A 16,624-nucleotide genomic window follows, 5' to 3' on the forward strand; every position below is an offset into this window, starting at 1 on the left:
GTTCCTCTTCACTTCTGCCATAAGGATCGTGTCATCTGCATATCTGAGGTTATTGATATTTCTCCTGGTAATCTTGATTCCAGCTTGTGCTTCTTCTAGCCCAGCGTTTCTCATGATGTACTCTGCATATAAGTTAAATAAGCAGGGTGACAATATCCAGCCTTGATGTACTCCTTTCCCTATTTGCAGCCAGTCTGTTGTTCCATGTCCAGTTCTGACTGTTGCTTCTTGACCTGCATACAGATTTCTCAGGAGGCAGGTCAGGTGGTCTGGTATTCCCATCTCTTTCAGAATTTTCCACAGTTTATTGTGATCCACACACTCAAAGGCTTTGGGATAGTCAATAAAGCAGAAATAGATGTTTTTTCTGGAACTCTCTTGCTTTTTTGATGATCCAGTGGATGTTGACAATTTGATCTCTGGTTCCTCTGCCTTTTCTAAAACCAGCTGGAACATCTGGAAGTTCACGGTTCATGTATTGCTGAAGCCTGGCTTCGAGAATTTTTGAGCAATTACTAGCGTGTGAGATGAGTGCAACTGTGCGGTAGTTTGAGCATTCTTTGGCATTGCCTTTCTTTGGGATTGGAATGAAAACTGACCTTTTCCAGTCTTGTGGCCACTGCTGAGTTTTCCAAATTTACTAGTATTCCTAATAAGAAAAAAAGTTATAATTCCTTCAGTGAAAAAGGTATAATGGAGATACTGAAACAAAAGGTCAGAGTGTTATGATAACCTCTGAGTTGAGAGTGATAGACGTCACAGATATTTTCAAATGTTTTCCCTTTGCCATTGTAATTCTCTATAATGTGAGAATTCACATTGTGAATGAATTCTCACAACATGTTGTGAATCTCTCATTCATGTGAATCAGACATGCACACATGGATAAGACATTAAGGTGATTCATGGAAGTGAAGTTATTAGTGAAACTCCAGTGTGTAACTGGGGACGAATGGGTGGCTTGGGCCTTGCGGAGCTGGAGGAGTCGGGGGAAGCCAGGGGGAAGGCATTATCTGTCTCATCAACCTGGCAGTTCAGAAGTTGTGACGAAATAATGCTAGTATTAAAAGTGTTGAAAAGTATTGAAATTAGTAATTTACAAAAGTGAACAACTTTCCCTTCTCTGTTCTAATGATCTGCTCTATCTCATCAGTTATTTTGGGCCGCTGGCTCCTAGTCAAGAAGAGAAGCATTTGTTCAGTACCTGTAATATGGTAGGCACCCTGCTTGGTCCTTGAGATGCAAGTGTTGGACTTAAATTGATTGGACCCAACCTTCCTAGTGCTTATAGTCTTTTGGGAGAAGAGGATTCATTCAAAGACTGTGAACGACCCTGTGAGACCCTTTTTGGGCATTGGTGGGGCAGGAGAGCAAGCTGAGAGCATGCCCCATGTTTTCCTTTGTGCTTTTGACGCTGCCCTGCATGTCTAACCCAGCTGGGGACTTGATTGTAGAGAGCTGAGCCTGAGCTGGGAGGGAAGCTGCAGTAGTTGTCTAGCTGCTTCTGATCCAGGTTCTTTTTGCTTCTTTCTGCGGGAGGAGTCAGACGGCACAGCAAATTGTAGTTGAAGAATACTGAGCAGCCTGTAGTTTTGCTGTAGCTTTCTCTTTGTTCAAGTCTAACCTCTGTGGTCCCATTTCTCAAAAGGAGACAGTATGGTTTGTGCACAGAATTGAGATCTATTAGGCTAATCTGTTTCTTAACAAGACATTGATATTAATCTTACAGCTACTCCATCCTGTGTTGAAAACCCTGTTTGCTGGTGCAGTGTCCCTGGTGAACATGAATGTTAGAGATTACTTCTTATTCTATTATAGTTTGGCAATAAAGAACATGTTTATGATGTTTGGTAAGTCTGATTTAGGAGGGGGTGATCTTTACTTCTGGGTGGGCCTTGAAGGCAACATTAATAGGCCTTTAAAACAGAATAGCTGGGGTTTACTGATATCATTATCCGCTGAAGGTTGCTATAGCAATGAATAGTTTGATTGCACTCTGCAATTGGTGGTGCAGTGGCTGAGTGTAAAAGGATCCTAGGCATTTAGTGGAAACTCTGCTGGAGCAATTAAACTCCAGTGGAAGGAGTGCCAAATTCTTTAAAACCTCCAAGATATAGTTCTGTATCATCCTAGATTAATTAAAGATGCATTATTATCACAAGTATTTTTAATGATTTTGAGATAAAGGCTTTATAGCTTTGAAAGTTCTTAAAATGATTAAGTATACATGTTATGAAGACATCTGTTTTAACATAGTTTGTACTATTTGCTTGAATATTGCACAGCATTGATTTAGACTGTAAGGAACATGTAGGCTGGCTGTATATGAAGATTAGCCTTTTGAGAGGGGGCAAGGAGATGGAATCCAAACATACCACCAGGATGGACTCTGAACAGATTACTGGGTGAACATATCCTTTGTTGTTGCAGGTCGATTACCTGACAGAGATTTCTTCATCAGCAACCCTGAATAAAATGTGTGTTATTCTTCTGAATCAGTGCCATAGGTGCAGAATTCTTTCGAGATGCAGAATTCTTATCATTTAAGAGTATGTGGTCTAAAATAATATAAAGTAATGTAAAGTAATATCCAGTGGCGGGCAATAAAAATGTCTGTGGCTCTCTTGCTGTCAGTGCAGATGTGTCTGTTGAAACTTGAGTTCTAGTTTCCCCCCGCCCCTTTTTTTTTTAACATGTTGGTGGGTGCTCACTGAATTTTTAGTTTGGCTATATATATTTCAAAACAGAAGACTTGCTGTGCTCTCATATGGTAAACGTTATAGTAGAAGCTTCACATCAGTTTTCTGCATCTGTGCGGTAGGACGAAAACTTTCTCCTAACATAGTGTTTTGGACTTTGGTGCTTAAACAGCAGGCTTTTGAAGGGTGAAGTTGTCTCATTTTGACATTCCTATCAGGGCCCTGTTGTTCTGCAGATGGTGCTCTGCTGCCACCTGGAGGCCTTGCTTGGGATGTGCATGTAAAGGTGGGCTGGGATGCTGGACAACAAAAGCTGGACGACAAAAGGCTGGGCATCAGTTACTGTCTTGTCCTTAGTCCCTGTTGAAGTCAGTGGTCATGACTACATAAAATTGAAGCTATTGTCCTTTCATTTTTCATCACAGAGGCTAATATACAGTATGAGTTCAAGAGCAATATATTCTGTGTCTGTGTGTGTTAGTCTCTCAGTTGTGTCTGACTCTTTGTGATCCCATAGACTGTAGCCCACCAGGCTCCTCTATCCATGGGGATTCTCCAGCCAAGCATACTGAAGTGAGTTTCCATGCCCTCCTTCAGGGCATCTACCCAACCCAGGGATCAAACCCAGGTCTCCTGCATTGCAGGTGGATTCTTTACCAGGTGAACTACCAGGGAAGCCTCAATATACTGTGAAAAGTGAAAGTGAAAGTTGCTCACTTGTGTCCGACTGTTTGTGACCCCATGGACTATACAGTCCATGAAATTCTCCAGGCCAGAATACTGGAGTTGGTAGCTTTTCTCTTCTCCAGGGGATCTTCTCAACCCAGGGGTCGAACCCAGGTCTCCTGCATTGCAGGCAGCTTCTTTACCAGCTGAGATACCGGGGAAGCCCCAATATACTGTGGTGGAGTGCAATTGTCTTATTAACTTGCTTAATGTAAAGCAAGTTCAAAGTTATTGTTATGCAGATTAAAAAAGCACATCATGACTTTGTGTTTGTTGACTTCTCTGCTCCATCCTTGCCTGTTAAGATTCGTCCCGGAAAGCCACCTAGATGAAGACCTTAGACTTTTTCTAGGCAGAAATGTGGATGAGAACCGGCCTTGTTGCCAGGCAGGAAGAAGAGCCTGAATGAACCTACTCAGAGGTGTGAGACCCCTGTGCCTTACAGTAACAGGAGTGTCAGTAGAGGAGGGAATGCCTAGTTAATGTGCCTGCTGGGAAAACTAGGGACTCCCCAGAACTGGCATCCTACAGCGCCGGAGGGCAGAGAAGCAGAGGAGGGCCTGGGCCCAAGATCTTATTACGTGAACAGAAATCCTGGTTGAAGATCTCCGTCCCACTGCCCTTGTCAGCAGTGCCATCTCTTCTGTTCTCAGGCCCAAACCTGCTCTCAGTGCTTGCTTCAACCACAGTGGCTCTTGTTTACGGGCAACTGGGTATTTGGGAAGAGAACCAATCAATCAAGACAGAGAAAAATACGCCTTAAGTGGGCCTTCCTGTTCATCCCGGAACATCATGAGCACTGATGCTTCCGGGAAAGCCTTTATGCAGAGCGGTGCCTGGGGCTGGTGAGATGGAGCCGGGCACTGCCCAAGGGCTGGGCTGATGTTTAGGGCTGTTCTTTACTTTAAATCATGGGCAAGGAAAGGCTGAACCTCGTCTAGAACGAGGTAGGCTCTTTTGAAACATGAAGTCAGTGGTACTGGAGGAAAGAGAAGTGCGGGGTTTCCTCAGGTGGGTACGAGTCACGTCCTTAGAAGGGGTGCTGTATGGAGAAGCTTCGGTCAGCACGTGGCCTGCCTTCTGGATTGGGGGGTTTGTTTGTTTAACGGTCATCTTCTTCCTCAGGATTTCCTGTGAGAGGTCCTGGGCTGGCTTGTTTACGTCTTGGTCCACACAGATAATACCAGAGCGTGGGCTGTCAGTCATACGCTGTTCTGCGGAGTTTTTTAAGAAGCCAAATCTAGAATCGAGTTCCACACAGACAGCTCTGAGCAAATCATTTATATTTGTCATCTAGTTTCTCTTCCCTCCACCTTTTTTCTTCTTCTTCCCCCCTCCCCCCCCTTTTTAAAGGATGTTCCTATCAGTGGATCCTGATGAGAATTATTCTTTTTTGCAGAGATTAAGAATTCGGGGTGCAGCAGATCATCAGCTAGGAAGGAGGATGTAAAGGTAATGGTTCTCTGGCTGTTTTCCTCTTTGTGCTTCTCTCTGGAGTTGAAGTGGAAGTGAAGGTCTGGTGCTAATAAACACGGGAAAAAACCCAAAGCAAGAAAACCTCAGGAATATGTCCCGAGACATTTTGAGAATAGCTTGAATTATTTCCTCTATCAAATTTTCGATCTCTACCCTTGATGACTAAACCTAGTGGTCTTTCTGGGTTGTATATATGTGTCTTGTCTATGCAAGATAATTGAATACATTTTCTAAAACTTTGTACCTGAAGATGGTATCTATAGATGTTTCCCAACAATGTGTCTTCAGAAATGAACCTGGGAGATAGTCCCTGAATATAAAATCGTCTGTGGATGGCTTTTAGGCATGCTTCAGCTTGGTACAGATCCTTTGCTTACTTCTGGCTCTTAATACTAAGTACAAGACTTGTTTTTTCTGTTTACATATGGTGACATGTGTAACATGTCTTTCCTAATGTTTTCTTAGGTTGCTTTTTCATTTACAAAAATAAACATTAGTGTTAGCAGGTAAGTAATTTGTAAAAAAACCGACCTGACTTTATCTTTTTCAGTGTGTGAAAAGCCCGGTGGTGCCACTGAGTGAACATGAGGACCCGGACAGGCTAGATTTGGGTATGTTCCAACATATGGCTTCCTCTGGCATTCATGTAGGGGTATCACAGACACAGGTATGCAGGGGCCAAGAAGAAAATCTATTTAGAAATAAAATATTCCTTCCTGGGAGCCGTGTCTGTTTCTTGAAATGCATTTGAGTCTGCTTTTATAATCTAAAAAACAAATCTAGACAAAGGAAGGAATCCAAGCTTTTCCTGGACGGTTTTACTCTGAGCACGTGCTGGCTTAGAGCTGGTCCTATGCTGCCCTGTTATCCCCATGAGGCAGGCACTACTAGCTTCTGTGTGTAGGTGATTTGACCGGGGCAACTGCGGAGAGTAAATGGGGGACTCGAGATGCATAGCTTCATGCGCCTGGCCTCAGGATCCCCAGGTTTACCTCTGTCCCACTCTGATGCCTGGTGAGGACCCCTTGGAACTGAGTCTGTGGGATCTTTCCCCTTGGCCTCAGGAAAAGACCAGATGCTCACCCTGGGGCATGGATCTGATGTGGGTGTCATTTCAAAGGAAGCAGACACTCTCTTGGCAAGAGGAAGGTATTTCTTCCTGTGGCCCTGGGAATTCCCATCCACTCACAGGCATCATAACTCAGCACTCTGCGAGGGGTATCACCCCACACCTCTTCCTCGAGCCTTCGCTGATTGTTCAGGGCTCATCAGGGCTCCATTCTTACCTTTGAGTCAGAGCCTGATGAAGCTGTTGGGTTTTGAGGATATACACAGGTGGGGCCATCAGCTGATGCCTCCTCATTTGGGTGCCTGAGACGCGGGAAGCAGAGAATCGAGAAATTTCTCAGTCAGTTTCTTTAGGCTCAGTGAAGCTGAAGCTGCTCGGATGCCTGGAGAGTGCTGGGGGCAGAGCAGCCTTAGGAGCTGCGGGGGGGTGGTGATCAGGACACCTCCCTGGGTGAGAACCGAGGTGGGTGGGCCTGCCGAGTGGAGGGTGCAGGGGGCTCCCTGGGCAGTGTTTTCTCTCCTGGCAGGCACAGAGCAGAGCAATTAGGAAATCAGGGGAATAAAGCAGGGCAAGGGGGAAGCACCGCGCATGCCACTTGGCTGTGTCACAGGCAGAGGTGGTCTCTGGATCTCCTTGCGTGAGGTGCCACTGAAATTTGGATGGAAACTAGACCACCCCTGGTGCTGTGCGCTCTTTACTATTTCCGCTGTGTAAGGTGTGTGTGTGCTAAGCTGTTTCCGTCATGTCTGACTCTTTGTCACCCTGTGGATGGTAGCCCGCCTGGCTCCCCTGTTCATAGGGTTTCTCTCGGCAAGAATCCTGGAGTGAGTTGCCATGCCCTCTTCCAGGGCATCTTCCCAGCCCAGGGATTGAACCCGCGTCTCTTGTGTCTACTGCATTGGCATGTGGGTTGTTTACCCCTAGTGCCACCTGGGAAGCTACGTAAGGTAAGAGGAGTACTTTACTTCCAGAAGAGAGGGAGAGGAAAGAGAAGGGAGAGCAGGCATGTCCACGTAGATGACTGTCGTGGGCCACTGAAGCCCAGAGTCTGGCTGTTGCTCATGCGTGCAGGATGTCTCCTCTCCAGATTGCATCATGCTTCCAGGAATGTTTGCTTTGAAGAATGTTTACCAAGACAAATTGCCAGTGGGGGAGGAATGTTGGCTGGTAAAAAGATTGAGTAGCAGAATTATTTTAATTTTAGGCTTTAAACATGCACTCTCTTCTCAAACTGGTATCCTTACTGGGTAAGAAGGTGCATGTTACGGAAACTGTAGTAACCTGGCCTAATGGAAGTTTTTGTCAGTAACATCACTGTGTCTGAGGAGGTGATGAAGAGTTTGAGAGAGATGAGCCTGTATGCCTTTAATCTCGGTCGTTTACGAGGAGGTCTGTGAATGGTTGTCCCTTGTGCAGGTTGTCTCTTGCTTTGTTTTTCATCAAAACTTGGTGGGTTAAAAAAATTACCTTATGCAAAGAACGTAATACATTTTAAAAGAACCTTCTGAACAGACTCACAGACTTAGAGAATGAACTTATGGTTTCTGCGGGGGTGGGGAGGGGGGAAAGGTTGGGAGGAAGGGGTGGTTAGGGAGTTGGAGATCAACATGAACACACCAGTCTATTTAAATTGGGTAACGAACAAGGACCTAGTGTATAGCACAAGAGAACTCTGCTCAAAGTTATGTGGCAGCCTGGACGGCAGAGGAGTTTGGGGAAGAATGGATATGTGTATATGTTTGGCTGAGCCACTCTGCTGTCTACCAGAAACTATCACAACACAGTTAATCATCTATACTTCAATATAACATAAAAAAAATTAAAAAGTAAAAGGACCTTTGAGACAGAAGAGGGCAGCGAGCAGTGAGCAAGAGTCAGGTGGTAAGCTGGTGTCTGGAACCAGAAACGGCTTTTTCCCGGGGTCGCTTGCAAAATGTTTCACTTCGTATGTAAAGCAGATATTGTGCTTAGGCTCTGAGGCAGCACTGATTGCTGCGGGGTTGAGGTGCATTTCTTTGCTGCCTTGTATTATTCAAAGCAGTGTGACGAGAGTTTAGTGTGATCTCGTCAATGATGTCAGGGCTGTTCCAGTGGAAATTTCTGTGATGATGGACTGGTTCTGTATTTGCACTGTTCAGATCCAGCCAGTGGCCACGTATGTCAGGATAGCATGTGATGTGTGAGCAGTGTGACTGAGGAACTGCCTCGGAACTATAACTCTTGCCCTGGACGGGGAAGATCCAGAGTAAGTTTCCTTTGTATTGTTGTTGGTGCATCGACAACCACCTCGACATTAGTTTATACGCTGAAGATGACTACTCATGGGAGGAATAATGTCTCCGGTGGGTAGTAGGCGGTAACCCCATCCAAGCCAGTGCTCCTGAGCTGCGTCAGCAGTGAGTCATGATACTGACATTATATTTATGGTGAGTCCAGAAGCGAGGGCCCCACTCTCGGTGGATATTGTGCAGGCTTGACCTTTTGCTCAGAGGGGAGAGTGTGAGTTGAGGGCCGGGGTCTGATTGTTGTGCTGCCATCGTGAAGAGTGGGACCCCTTGGCATACGGCACCTTCACACGCTGGGCAGGTGGGATGCAGGAGAGGGCAAAGCATTTGGAGCAAAAGAAAGAGAGAAGGTAGATGAAATGGGTCCATATGGAAATTAAAAAGGAAGAAGGGGTCTGTTTGGCTGAGGATACAGGACTAAATGTGATTAAGAAATCGAAGCTTAACAGTGGGCAGCTGTGAGTGTTGTGCAAGGCGAAGGGATATGAACGTCGAGCAGGAAGCATGGCCCTCCTTGGGAAGTACAGCGGGGAGGGTGAGCGTCTGCTGCTTGTTGGAAACCCAGCTACCAACAAAAATGCATTAGACCAGCTCTGGATCGGCAAAGCTGGAAACGACTTGGTTGGTTGTTGTAGTTTAAAAGCAAACTTTACTTTTGAAAGGTTGAATCTGAAAAAAGAAAAACGTGTGCCTGGTAAGAAACTAAGATTTCCGGTTAAAAGTTAAGTTCATGACTGAGTACTGTGAAGCAAGACGCCAGTGCCTCAGGTGAATTATGAAAGCCCCGGAGGTGACACTCTCCTCTCAGCAAGTGATATTCCAGTGTGAGTGAGCTTGTATATGACAGCCCAGCTTTGAAACTGATTTTCCTGCAGTCATTTATCAGCTATTGTTTGCATTCAGTTCAGTTCAGTTGCTCAGTTGCATCTGACCATTTGTGACCCCATGGACTGCAGCACGCCAGGCTTCCCTGCCCATCACCAACTTCTGGAGCTCGCTCAAACTCATGTCCATCGAGTTGGTGATGCCATCCAACCATCTCATCCTCTGTCGTGCCCTTCTCCTCCTGCCTTCAATCTGTTTGCATTGGACTAAAGATAATTTGTTGAAGTTTACTAAAGCTGTAGGTTATGTGAACATTTGGATGGAAAAAATGAAGGCTTGGTAAGACTGACATGTTAAGACAAGAGCTCTGTGAGCATGCTTAACTTTCCCCACAGGGGCAGGTCTTAGGGAGGTAGGGTTACTAGGGGACGTGGTGATGGAATTGACCGGTGTCATCTTCCTGCCTGGGGAGTCCTGGTACCTGAAGCTCTGGGTGTGAAGCAGCTCCTTATCTGCTGTTTGGCAAGTGGAGAGTGAGCCTGATGCAAATGCTCGGGATTTTAAGCATGATATTGTGCTAAATGGGGCTTTCCTGATGGCTCAGGCGGTAAAGAATCTGTCAGCAATGTGGGAGATCTAGGTGGTTTGATCCCTGGGTTGGAAAGATCCCCTAGAGAAGAGAATGGCTACCCACTCCAGTATCCTTGACTGGAGAATTCCATGGAGCCTGACGGGCTACAGTCCATGGGGTTGCAAAGAAGTGGACACGACTGAGTGACTAATAACACACATTGTGCTAAATGAGCCTTTCCGAAGAAATAATTTTGTATTTTGTAACACAGAAGTAAGAACTGCTCACCGTAGAAAACTTTGAAGTCTTAGAAAGAATAGAAAATAAGAAATCATTTCTATAGTTCTGCCACCCCCAAAGCAGCTACTGTTAGATTTTGGTGTGTGTACTACTAGTATTTTCCCTTTGCATCTGTTTTTTTTACATAGTTGTGATCATCTAAACAATAGAATTGTGTGTCCTGTTTATTCACGTTCGATTATATGCCATATGTAAATCTCCATGTTAGAAGTTAGCTGAAAATAATGCTGTACATTTTTTTCTACTAAAAATTGGATTACTTTTGTGAAAAGAAAGAGAAGATGTCATAGATTCTTCCTGTAAGTGTTTGAAAGTGTTAGTTGCTCAGTTGTGTCTGACTCTTTTGCAAACCCATGGACTGCAGCCGCCAGGTTCCTCTGTCCTTGGAATTCTCCAGGCAGGAATACTGGAGTGGGTAGCCATTCGCTTCTCCAGGGGATCTTCCTGACCCAGGGACTGTAGCTGGGTCTTTTGCACTGAAAGCAGATTCTTTACTGTCTGAGCCATCATAAATGTTTATTGGCTAAGAAAACAAACAAACTCAGACCCTCCCTTTTATAATATAATTGTTGATTTTACAAAGTGGCCCAGTTGTCAGTACATGCTGGAGGCTCGAATCCCAGTTATTTGTTAATACCCTGGGTCATTTTATTGCTGTTACTGTTTGTTGAAAGTGAAGTGAAAGTGTTAGTTGCTCAGTTGTGTCTGACTCTTTTGCAAACCCATGGACTGTAGCCTACCAGGCTCCTCTGTCCATGGAATTTTCCAGGCAAGAATACTGGAGTGGATTGTCATTTCCTTCTCCAGGGGATCTTCCCGACCCAGGGACTGAACCCAGGTTTCTTGCATTGCAAGCAGATTCTTTACTGTCTGAGCCACTAGGGAACCTTATGTGTAACAAGAAAACCTCTCAGGGGGTGCTGGGACTGGCAAGGTGGGCACTGGGCAGAAGATGAACTAGAGCTGAATGTGGAAGGAAGCCTAACTTGTGCCAAAAAAATCTCATCCAGATAAACTGGGATGAGGAGGCACAAGCAGAAACAAACAATAGGAAATGAGGTGTTTCGGGGTGTACAACCCAGCCCACGCAGACTAGACAGAGGAAGACGGAGCACCTACACAGAGAGCTTAGGAAAACATCACCGAAGAGTAACTGGAAGAAAATGATTGGAAGATGCAAAAGAATAGTCCCTCTAGAACGAAATGTCAGGAGCTGTGCAGACTCTTTATCTGAGACCTGCATTTGTGGATATATCTGGGAGAGTCCAGGCCCATGGATTTAGGTGGTGAGCTGGGTGGAGACAGTGCAGTCAGTAGTACTAGTCTGGCAAATCACTAATCACTAGGACTAATTAGGTTAGTCTTATATTAAGTGAAAGTTTGTAAATGAAATTGAGGCTGGTCCTGCTGCTACTGCTAAGTCGCTTCAGTCGTGTCCGACTTTGTGCGACCCCATAGACGGCAGCCCACCAGGCTCCCGCGTCCCTGAGGTTCTCCAGGCAAGAACACTGGAGTGGGTTGCCATTTCCTTCTCCAATGCATGAAAGTGAAAAGTGAAAGGGAAGTCGCTCAGTCGTGTCCGACTCTTCGCGACCCCATGGACTGCAGCCTACCAGGCTCCTCCATCCATGGGATTTTCCAGGCAAGAGTACTGGAGTGGGGTGCCATTGCCTTCTCTGGAATTGAGGCTACTAAGCGATAAATACTTTGGCCACCTCATGGGAAGAGTTGACTCATTGGAAAAGACCCTGATGCTGGAAGGGATTGGGGGCAGGAGGAGAAGGGGATGACCGAGGATGAGATGGCTGGCTGGCATCACCAACTTGATGGACATGAGTTTGAGTGAACTCTGGGAGTTGGTGATAGACAGGGAGGCCTGGCGTGCTATAGTCCATGGGGTCGCAAAGAGTCGGACATGACTGAGCTATAAAAGCTTATAAAGAGCAATTTAAAATTGTTTGGAAACATCTCAAAACTTTTATCTTCAGAAACAAGATCTAAAATGTGGAATCTTAAGATCTGGGACTCACGTCACTGGAAGCTGGCTCTCTCTTGTTCAGTTGCTCAGTTGTGTCCAACTCTTTGCGACCTCAAGGACTGCAGCACGCCAGGTTTCCCTGTCCTTCACTATCTCCCCAGGTTTGCTCAAACTCATGTCAGTTGAGTCAGTGGACTTCAGCATCCGTCCTTCCAGTGAATATTCAGTCCTTTAGGATAGACTGGTTTGATATCCTTGCTGTCCAAGGGACTCCTAAGAGCGTTTTCCGGCACCACAGTTTGAAAACATGAATTTTTAGTGGTCAGCCTTCTTCATGGTTCAACTCTCACATCCATGACTACTGGAAAACCATAGCTTTGTTTGTCGGCAAAATGATGTCTCTGCTTTTTAATACACTGTGTAGGTTTATCATAGCTTTTATTCCAAGGAGCAGCATCTTTTTAATTTCATGGCTGCAGTCACCATTCACAGTGATTTTGGAGCCCAAGAAAATAAAATCTGTCACTGTCTTTTAGCTGTTATTATTTAGTAACACATGTACCTATGTTGAGACCTCAAAACTGTTGCATGAAATGTGGAAGAAAAAAAAAGGAAAAAAGGGAGGGGGTAACCCTAGCAAAGCTGATAGCCTTCTGAAAAATAGTTTTAAGCCTAATTTCTGGCAGGTTTCTATACCCCAGGCTATAAGAATTTTGGGTAGATTCCTTGTTTTCTTCATTTAATTCTTTTCAATTCTTTTTGCATGGGGTGGGGGAGCGTCATCTTTGAACCACAAGCCAAAGCTTACCAGTGTTTTGGTTTTGAAATAAAGGAGCTGGGACTGGAGAAATATCCCGAGAGGACCACTGGAATGCAAAGTTATTTGTAAAAATTTGGATTCGAATTTTATTCCCTTTGTTCACTTCAATGAAAATTTCTTCTTGCAGTTGTTGAGGTTCTAAAAATTGGTTTTGGAAGAAGAAATTGCTGACTTGTTGGAATTGTGCTGAGTGCTATAAGCTGAGGTTGGCTATCTTATCACGAGTGTTCTGCCTTCTCTACTTGTGGTTTCATTGTTTGAATAAAATTCTCCTTGTGGAATGCAAATAAAGCACTTTTCTTTAAATTAGACCATCGGAATACTTATTGACAGACTTTTATCCCGTAAGTTAAGAGAGAACTTTGGGATTATCAGGTTAATTAATACTGCAGAGTAGGAAGTGCGGAGGAACTGCAGGTGTGATGTCTTCATGTGATGGTCTTGTAATTTAACAGAGTTGCATAGTTGCTTTTTTCTTTTTTAATAAGTACAGAGTCTAGGAAGCTGTCTGGTCCAATGATAGGTCTAATGTTCTACCTATTTTTTGCTCATAACTATGTGTTTAGAAACATAAAGCAAAATGAAGGTGAGTTAAGATTAGGCATTGCTGGTTAATCTAAGCACTGTCTTATCTGAACTCTCTCTGCCCACTGGAATTACCTTGGGGCCTTAACAAAGGATCCTGGAGCCCTGGTCCCGCCCGCAGAGCGGTCTGACTTAATTGGTCTGCAGTGCAACCTGTGTTTCAGGAGTTCTGAAAGCTCCCCTAGCTGATTCTCAGATACAGCTGAGATTGAGAACCATGACAAAGCTCCTTAAGGGAGCCCTGCTCTGCTGAAATCACTCCTGACTCACTGGATTTTCAGTATTTTTGAAATTGGAGAAGTGTGGTTCTACTTTGATTTCAATTGTTTACAAAAACAATCAATGGGAGCCCGTTTCTATTAGGTTTTCAGGCTTTGAATGATTATCACCATCAATATCATAGATCTAAAGGAAAGGTAAAAAATAAAAAATACATTGAAAAAGTTACCTAACGAGTTGAACCGAAATGAAATGGTTAAGCCTTTAATGATGTTTTTAAAACATTAAGAAGAAATCAAGTGACGGTATTTGGTGTCATGTTCTTGATTGGACTTAGAGGTGTGCAGACTGGAATGAAGGGAGTGGGTGGCTGTTGACGCTGATGTCATGCGGGCATTGCCAGGAGTCCTGACGTTTGACAGTGGTACCAACCTGGCTCTTGTTGTTGTTTAGTTGTTGTCATGTCTGACTCTTTGCGACTCCGTGGACTGAAGCCTGCCAGGCTCCTCTGTCCATGGGATTTTCCAGGCAAAAATACTGCATTGGGTTGTCATTTCCTTCTCCAGGGGATCTTCCCAACTCAGGAATCGAACTCACGTCTCCTGCATTGCTAGGCACCTTCTCCAGGTGGATTCTTCACCACTGAGCCACTAGGGAAACCTAGTTGTAGTGTATTCTAAATGGCCTTTTTCTTTCATCTCACAAACTAACTTAATTTCTGAAATGCAATCAAGGAGAGGAAAAAATGGCAGTTCTTTCTCTGAAACCTAAACTTTTCCATTCTCCAGAATAGGATCCTCAACTCTAAGTAAACCAGCTTAGTGAATAATTCCATAGCGTCTATCCCTAAAGATGCTATTTTGATTAAACCAGGCGATTATTAATTTCAAATTAGCATAAAATCTTAAGGGAATTGTAACTACCTTATAAAACATGGAACAAATGAAAGATAGGAAATATATTCTGGAAATGGTATTTGTAAATGCTTTGTATGGAAAGTTAAATTTCTACTTAGGGATTTTGTCTCCTTTTCTTTGGTTGAACCACGTTAGAATACCTGTGTGTACAGACACTTTATGAAAGAATTGTCCATGCAGAGGAATCCTTGAGTTTGGGGCTTGATGGCAGTGTCAGTGTGTCTGCGAGAGTTTAGGTTTGCTGAGTGTGTGTGTATATGCGACTCAGCTTCAGTCATGTCCAACTCTGTGTGACCCTATAGTCTGTAGCCCTCCAGGCTTCTCTGTCCATGGGATTCTCCAGGCAAGAATACTGGCATGGGTTGCCATGCCCTCCTCCAGGGGATCTTCCTGCCCAGGGATTGAACCTACATCTCCCGCATCAGCAGACGAGCTCTTTACCACTGTTGCCACCAGGGAAGCCCCCAGGCTTGCTGAATACCCAGTGGTTAATGCCTTGGAAGGGAATTAAGGGCAATTAAGATTCCAGACTTCCCTGGTGACTCAGACGGTAAAGCTTCTGCCTGCAATGCGGGAGACCTGGGTTCGATCCCTGGGTCAGGAAGATCTCCTGGAGAAGGAAATGGCAACCCACTCCAGTACTCTTGCCTGGAAAATTCCATGGACAGAGGAGCCTTGTAGGCTACAGTCCTTGGGGTTGCAAAGAGTTGGACATGACTGAGTGACTTCACTCACTCACTAACTTTCATTGCCAGTAGTACATGCTCTAACAAATTTTTGGGACAATTTGCTGTAACTTTCAGGGTGCCTAATTAGGAAGACATTTTTATGAAACATGGTCTCTTCAGCATGAGTAAGAAATCCAACAGAACTTATTCTTCACCATACGAGATTCTGCTGAAGAATATGTGTAGAGGGAAGAAGGGATGCCATCAGCTGTCAAATAGGAGATCCAGTGGAAAAGAGTCTGTTGTTCCTTCATAACATTTAAAATAACAAGCAGAAAAACAGAATAAAGAATGAAACTAATGGTGTCTAGAATTTTAAAGCAAATTTTGAGTAAGCAAGCTGGCCTTCATCCAGGTTTTGAGATTTGTCTGCCGTTAGGTTTCTGCTGATCTCAGTGAGTAGCCTTACCTGCCCCACCAGTGCCCAGTAAGGGCTTCTCATTGGGGTTAACTCTGGGGAGCATATTAACCCCCCAAATCACACTGTTTCTGAGAAGTTAAAATTATTTTCCACAGATAATCTTTTAATGTCCAATTCGTTTCCTCAGAGTTACATGGTAACGTCATGTAAGAACTTAAGTAAAGAGAAATAGAGTTTTATTCTATGTATCTGAATAAGCAATGTAGACTTTCTTTTAGCATACCTTCCACAAATATTTCATGAACATAGATTCTGTACTTTACATTTTATTCTGTAGAACAGTTTTAGATTTGTGGTGAAGTTGCAAAGGTAGTTCAGAGAGTTCCCATATCCCCAGCCCTCCAAATCCACCTTATTGTTGTTCAGCCATTAAGTCATATCGGGCTCTTTGCGACCCCATGTACTGAAGCACCGCAGGCTGCCCTGTCCTCCACTATTTCCTAAAGTTTGCTCAGGTTCACGCCCATTGAGTCAGTGATGCTATCTAACCATCACATCCCTCTGCTCCCTTCTTCTCCTTTTGCCTTCAGTCTTTCCCAGCATCAAGGTCAAGGTCTTTCCCAATGAAATCCCCCTACTCTCCCTTATTATTTAACATCATATATTATTATCATGGTACATTTTTTAGAATGAACGAGCCAACTTTGATACGTAATTACTGACTAAAGTCCATCCTTTATTTAGATCTTAGTTTTTATCTTAGTTTCCATTTTGCTGCCCCAGGAGATCATATTACATTTAATTGTTGTGTTTCCTTGGGTTCCCTTTGGTTGTGACAGTTTCTCAGACTTGTTTTTGATGATCTTGACCGTTTTGAGGTATACTGGTCAGATATTCTATAAAATGTCCCTCAGTTGGTAATCCCTATCATTAACCAGGGTCATGGGTTTGGGGAGGAAAACCACCAAGGTGAAGTGCCATCTCCATCACACTGTATCAGTGGTGTAGAATGTCAACAGTCACAGACCTCTCGCTGCTGATGGTGACCTTGATTACCGGGTGGAG

At 44.3% G+C, this 16,624-nt stretch overlaps 1 protein-coding gene across 3 annotated transcripts in view; it reads left to right on the forward strand.

The window, feature by feature from the left end:
- Window positions 1-16,624, forward strand: part of ARHGEF28 (Rho guanine nucleotide exchange factor 28) — a 340,651-nt gene that overhangs the window by 178,924 nt on the left and 145,103 nt on the right. For 2 of the 3 annotated variants that reach the window (XM_040262701.1, XM_040262704.1), the window contains exons 8-9: window positions 4,825-4,877; window positions 5,452-5,512. The exons of the other annotated variant lie outside the window; for it this stretch is intronic. In XM_040262701.1, coding sequence (XP_040118635.1) covers window positions 4,825-4,877; window positions 5,452-5,512 — 114 coding nt within the window. The remainder of the gene's footprint in view (window positions 1-4,824; window positions 4,878-5,451; window positions 5,513-16,624) is intronic. 3 annotated transcript variants of the gene reach the window in all.

This window comes from Oryx dammah, unplaced genomic scaffold (genome assembly GCF_014754425.2).
Source record: "Oryx dammah isolate SB20612 unplaced genomic scaffold, SCBI_Odam_1.1 HiC_scaffold_20, whole genome shotgun sequence".
NCBI classification, from domain to species: Eukaryota; Metazoa; Chordata; class Mammalia; order Artiodactyla; family Bovidae; genus Oryx; species Oryx dammah.